This window comes from Ursus maritimus, unplaced genomic scaffold (assembly GCF_017311325.1).
Source record: "Ursus maritimus isolate PB19 unplaced genomic scaffold, ASM1731132v1 scaffold_14, whole genome shotgun sequence".
Taxonomy (NCBI): domain Eukaryota; kingdom Metazoa; phylum Chordata; class Mammalia; order Carnivora; family Ursidae; genus Ursus; species Ursus maritimus.
Genome location: NW_024423786.1, coordinates 70,460,896 through 70,467,251, shown reverse-complemented (window position 1 = coordinate 70,467,251; position 6,356 = coordinate 70,460,896). Strand labels below are relative to the sequence as shown.

General features: G+C 61.9%; 2 protein-coding genes across 2 annotated transcripts in view; both read right to left on the bottom strand.

Annotated features, from left to right (window-relative positions):
• LOC121102629 (ATP-sensitive inward rectifier potassium channel 12) overlaps positions 1 to 6,356 on the bottom strand; it is a 16,079-nt gene that overhangs the window by 5,840 nt on the left and 3,883 nt on the right. The gene's annotated exons all lie outside the window — the stretch shown is intronic.
• The window catches only part of LOC103658483 (potassium inwardly rectifying channel subfamily J member 12), an 8,468-nt gene continuing 2,131 nt past the window's right edge, over positions 20 to 6,356 (bottom strand). The window contains 4 exon segments of the mRNA XM_008685959.2: positions 20 to 1,411; positions 1,413 to 1,550; positions 3,650 to 3,923; positions 6,188 to 6,290. Coding sequence (XP_008684181.2) covers positions 214 to 1,411; positions 1,413 to 1,550; positions 3,650 to 3,923; positions 6,188 to 6,290 — 1,713 coding nt within the window. The 3' untranslated portion in view covers positions 20 to 213.

The window sequence follows — 6,356 nt, the reverse complement described above, 5'->3', positions numbered from 1 at the left end:
AGCTCTTCTGGCCTCCGAGGCCAGGGGCGGCCCACTCTGGCCACCCACTCTCCCGCCAACCTTACCAGGCCACTGTGAAGAAACATAAAACATCTAAAACGCTACTGAGTCTGCAACCGGGGCACCTGGCCCGTTCTGCCGAAACCCAGGGCCCTCGCGGGACGCCGGGCCTCTCCCTGGAGGGGCGGACGCTGCACCTTGGCCCATGGTGGCTCAGATCTCCGACTCCCGTCTGTAAGGCCGCTGCTCGAGGCCGCCACCCCCACCGGCCTGGGGTCTGTCAAAGTCGTGCCGGGCCTGGGGGCTGCGGCCATCCTGGTCGCCATCTGCCTCGTCCTCCTCATCGCGGCTCAGGAAGGCCAGCTCGTTCTCGTAACAGAAGGAGTTGGCGCTGGGCAGCAGGAATTTGTTCTCCACCAGGTCCTTGGCGCTGCAGCGGGGCGTGGAGGGCACCTCATAGGTCTTGTGAAAGTGGGAGTAGTCGATCTTGTACTGGTTCTTCTCCTCGAAGAGGACGGGCTCGAAGCGGTGGCCCCACAGGATCTCGTTGGCCAGGTAGGAGCTGCGGGCCTGTGTGGTCATGGCCGTGGCCTCCACCATGCCCTCCAGGATGACCACGATCTCGAAGTCATCCGTCTCCAGGTCCTGCCGGCTGATGCCGAACAGCGGGCTGGCCTCGTCGATCTCGTGCAGGATGGTGATGGGCGACACGAGGAAGATGCGGTCCAGGCCCTTGTCGAAGCCGACGTCGATGTCGATCTGGTCCAGCGGGATGTACTCGCCCTCCTCAGTGACCCGTGGCTTGATGAGCTGGGCCCGCACGTGGGCCTCCACGATGTGGCTCTTGCGCAGGTTGCCCACGCGCCACATGAGGCAGAGCTTGCCGTCGCGCAGCGCCACCACGGCGTTGTGGCTGAACAGCAGCGTCTGCGCCCGCTTCTTGGGCCGCGCCATCTTGGCCATGATGGCGCCGATCATGAAGGAGTCGATGATGCAGCCCACGATGGACTGCGCCACCACCATGAACACGGCCACCGGGCACTCCTCCGTCACACAGCGCAGCCCGTAGCCGATGGTGGTCTGCGTCTCGATGGAGAAGAGGAAGGCCGCCATGAAGCCGTGCACCTGCATCACGCAGGGCGTGCGGCCGCGGCCCTCGGCCGGCTCCAGGTCGCCGTGCGCCACGGCGATGACCCAGAAGATGACACCGAACAGCAGCCAGGAGGCGAGGAAGGCCAGCGAGAAGATGAGCAGCATGTAGCGCCAGCGGATGTCCACGCACGTGGTGAACATGTCGGCCAGGTAGCGCTGCGACTTCTCATCCATGTTGGCGAACTCGATGTTGCACTGGCCGTTCTTCTTGACGAAGCGGTTTCGGCACCGGCGCCGCGTGTGCACCTTGCCGCTGTCGGCCGTTGGCCCCCGACATGGTGACCAGGTGTAGCCCGTCCTCCTCCGATGACACGATACTGTAGGGGCTGGCCTGCCGGCCGAGGTCATCCCGGGCTGGGGGCCCTGGCTCGCCCCGGGCCGGCTCCGCGGGGCGGCTCCTGCAACAGAGAGAAGACAGACGGCTGGCGGAGCACCGCCCGGCCCAGCCTCGGCCCCCACCAGGGCCTCGGAGGGCTGGAGGCCGCCTCCGCCCTACCCCCGCCAGCCGCACTCTCCGTCCTCCCTCCTCGGCTTGGAGAACTGACACTCGATCCTCCCAGGAGCTCGGCCCCAAAACCTTGGATTCATCCGCAACCCCTCTTAGCCCCACCCCAAAGGCTGTGCTCCAGAGTATATTTACGATCCTGCCTCTTCTCCCACCCTCAGGGCCTGAGTCCCCATCATCACCCACCTGCACCAGCACGGCGGCTGCCTCGCCAGCCTCCGCGCTCCTGCCCTCACCCCAGTCCAGAGGCAGCCAAGGGGAGCCTGTCCGTCCTCTGCTCAAAGCCAGTCTCTGCCGGCACCTGCGAGGCCCGCGTGAACGGAGTCCGGGGCCCCTCGGCTCTCACCTCCAGGCTCCTCCATGCTCACCCTGCTGCAGCTCACAGCCTCCACGCTGTTCCTCAGGCCTGTCCCGCGCACTCTCCACCCGGACATCCTCCCACTGCCTCACCTCCTTCAGTCCTTGGCCTCCATGTCACAGGAGCATCTTCCTGCACCCATGGGAGACTGTAACCCTCACCCAGTCCTCACTGTAACCCCAACGCACCGACTGCCGACCTCATAACAGCAGTAACAGTAACAGGAGTGACATGCGCGGGGTTGCGCGCACCTGCCGTTCCTGTGAGACCGCTGGCCACCCGAGCATCGTGAGTTTGCTGTTTTGTTCACTGCAGTCTCACTCCCACGGCCTCGAACAGAGCCCGGCCCCGAGGACACCCACTCTCAGCACCCATACACCACGCCCTCTGCCTCCCCATCAGTAGCTAGGAGGGGGTGATGAGTCAGTGCCCAGAGGGGCCGCTGACTGACCCCAGCCCAGGGGCCTCCCCATCACTGCCTTTCTCGGCTCTAAATGACAGCACATAGTGAGCGCTCAGAAGCGTCACTGTCCTTGGCCCACTCATGGGAGCACTTGGTTGGCTTGCCACGCACACGCGCACACACACACTCACGCACACCGAGCAGTCTTAGGCTTGCCCCACGGCATTATACCCACAGCTGGACAAACACTGCGCTCATGGCCCCCAGACAGGCCGGCAGCTGCCCCTCCCCCAGTGTCCCGCCAGCTCCGGGCTGGCCTGTTGGTGCCAGGCTGAGGCATCTACACGCCGGAGGCCATGGTGCCGCAGGGCCCTGTGGGCACTGAGGCCATCTGGCCATTAGCATCGGGGCTTCAAGGGCTCAGGCCCTTGGCCTGGCTCAGTGGGGCTGGGCTGGAAGGAGGGGGAGAATCCTGGCTGGCTGGCCTGGCCAGGGCGCTGAGCAGTTGGGTATATTCCTCTCCACCCATGGGGACCCCATCCACCCCTAATCCCCACCTGGTCACACTAGGAGGCAGTGTTAGACAAGGCTGGGAGTCCTCGAGTGCCCAGGAGACAATGAGGCCCCAGGTAAGAAGGTCACCAGGCAGCCGGGCCAGAAGCAGAGAGGCAGGTGACTGGGCACCCACCAGAGACCCAGAACCTGGAAGTGAGACAGTCAGGAGGAGGCAACACTGGGATTTAGCCCCAGTCTGTGTGACCAGAGACAGCCAGAGCCTCGGAGGGAGCGTGACATCTGACCTCTGCTTCAAACACCTGCGAGACAGCTAAGGGAGAAGTCCACGTGACCAGCCGGGCGGCAATCCCCTGCTAGGGTCTGTCTCCGTTGCCAGGTGTTTCTGGACCCCCAGAGCGGACACATGTCTAACACTCACGGCTCTTACTCCCCACTCCTCAAACTGCAGATAGCAGGCCAGACACAGCAGCAAATGCTCTTAGATTATCCTCTCAAAACCCCAAGAATGTGGCTACCATCATTACTTCTGCTCTAAATGGAAATTCAGAGAGGTTAAGTGACTTCCCCAAAGCCACACAGCCAATAAGCAAGAGAGCTGAAATTCGAACCAGTCTGTCTAATGCGAGGTCTCCTGTCGTGGGGACTTGAGGCTCTGCGGAGGCCTCTTCTCACACTGCCATCCTCCCCCCACAGCCACGCCAGCTGACCACCTCACCATGGGTCTGAGGAGCTGAGGCCTGGGGCTGTAATCGTGGACGCTGCTTTTGCCCAGGCCAGGAGGCAAGGAGCCGGCGGTTGTTGGGACCCCGAGTACTGAGCCGAGAAGATGGCTCCGCCCCAGATTCCTGGACCCTCCAGGCAGAGGTGGCCAGGGCCTGGGTACTTAGTTGCCACCGGACCGCACGGGGCAGGTTTATGCGGCCTGGAGGCCTTGAGGGACGTCCAGCAGGTCATGGCTGCTCCACCTGGGGCTCTGAGCAGCTCGAGGCCTGCAAGGGACAGAATCGGAAGAATCAAAGGCCGGAGAGCCCAGCCCGGAGCGCTGCTCCCATCAGCAGGGAAGCCTCGCCCCTGGCCAGCTCCCAAGCCCGTGAGGGAGCAGCAGTGACTCCTGGTGTCTCTGCCTGGGCTGGGCACCTGGGACCCACCCAGACCGTGTCACACGGGCTTGGGAAACCCCTCTTCTGTTGAGGTTCCTCCTCGAACCACACAGAGAAAATCAATAAGGTCACGTTCACACCCTGCTCCCGTTTCTCAGCTAGAAACTGAGGCTATGAGCAGAGTCACTGTCCAAAGTCACACAGAAACTAAGGATTAGAGATAGAGTTGGAGCTCCAGCTATCAGGCCAGGAGTCCACTTCCCATGGCCCCATTCTGCCGTGTGTGTACATGCGTGTGAGTGCGTGTGTGTGATGCTAGGGGTGTGGGGACCCCCTCCCAGGCTCTTAGTGAATGCATCACCACAAAGAAAGATCCAGAACAGGACCCATGAACAGAAACCCCAGCACCACAAACTTGCCAAACGTCTCAAGCACACTCCATGGCCACAAACACAGGAGTGCCAGGAAAGTCACACAGCTCTGGAGTCCTTAAAGACTCGGTTTCAGAAATGTGGGACAATATCCTCAACCAGGGATATGCACACCTGTTTGACTCTTGCTCAAGGATGCATATAGTTAGATCAGATAAGAAATGTTATTAGATTGGTTTGGTAGAGGGGCGCCTGGGTGGCACGGCGGTTAAGCATCTGCCTTTGGCTCAGGGCGTGATCCCGGCTTTATGGGATCGAGTCCCACATCAGGCTCCTCTGCTATGAGCCTGCTTCTTCCTCTCCCACTCCCCCTGCTTGCGTTCCCTCTCTCGCTGGCTGTCTCTATCTCTGTCAAATAAATAAATAAAATCTTTAAAAAAAAAAAAAAGAGAGAGACTGGTTTGGTAGAAGAGGCCTCAGCAAGTAAGGAAGCCGGCTCCCCATTTCACAGATTCGAGAACTGAGGCTGAGACTTGCCCCAGGTCACAAAGCAACTTGTGGGCTTGGATGAGGCAGTAAAGACAACAGTTAGGATCGCTGCTGGCAGATGCCCAGGTTGGCCAGTGGGGATGCCAGGCATCGTCTGGAGGGGACGGGGACAGAGGCTCCAGGGGTGTGCTACCTGAGCAGACGAGGTGACTTCGACACAGGAGGTGGGGAGCGAAGCAAGTCCAGCAGGCAGAGGGGGGCGGTGGGGGCGCAGACCAGACACGTCCAAGAGATGGTGAAGCTGTCCCCAGCCCGGCTGTTCTTGAGCCTGCTTCCCTGTGGCCACAGCTCTGGGGACACAGACTCCCGGCCACCGGGGCGTTCAGAGCAGGACAGAGCCTGGGCTGGGAGCTTTTAGAGAGGCAGCTGCCACATGACCCAAAGGTGGGGCCCAAAAGCCACCGGGAAGTGCCTCCGGATGGAGCAGGACACCCCATGCCCTGTCCCCTGAGGCTCTGGGCACCTCAGGTTTCAGTGACATCCGGGAGGGAAAGAGGGCAAGGTGGGGGCCTACAGTCTCAGATGTCAAGAAAGCACTAACTGTAAGAGCGGGAGGGGCTCAAGCCCCCCCCCCGGCCCCGCCCCAGGCCTTTCCGCTGGCCAGAGCGCCTCCAGCGGCAGGAACGCGGGGATCGATGCCCACCGTGTGTTCACCACAGGCCCGGCCGGCTTCTAAGAGCTCCAGCAATCTCACTTAATCCCTTCAACAGCCTTATGACTATTACCCCATTTTCCAGATGAAGAAACTGAAGCTCAGAAAGACTGAGTCTTTCTGCCCAGGGTCACACGGCCACTAAGCAGCAAGTTCCCAGTCTGGAGGGTGGGAGAGAAACAGACCCCCATCGGCCCCAAGCCCCAGGGCCAGACAGCAGGCCTGACGCTGCGTTCCTGCCTCAGTCCTTCAGGCCCTGGCCGGACCGTGTGGTGATAAGACACACGAACGGCCCTGAATCCAGCACTAGAAGCAGAGATAAGCCCCTCGCCGGCACCCCCGACCCAGGGCCCTTCAGCCCTTGCTTGGAACGTCCAGGGACGGGGCACTCACTACGTCATGATCACAGCCTGCAATGAGAGAACTCGGAGATCCCGCGGGTCAGGGAGAGCCAGTGCGTGGCCTCCGTGCAGCCGCACGTCCTCCTCCCGCCCGTGCCCGCGGCAGGCATCGCTGACCCATCAGAGAAGGCCTCCCGTGTCCTGGGACAGCCTCGGAATCTTTCCCACTCCGGGAACTACCCATCAGCTTGAGCGACAGAGCTTGACGAAGCCCATCTTTAATATGCGGGCTGGGAGGCTCCACGCAGGGCTCCCTGGCTCCATGACAGAGGAACTGAGAGGCCTGGGGGTGCAGCACAGCCAGGGGAGGGGCCCTGCCGGTGGCGGGGAGCACGGGGGGGGGGGGGGG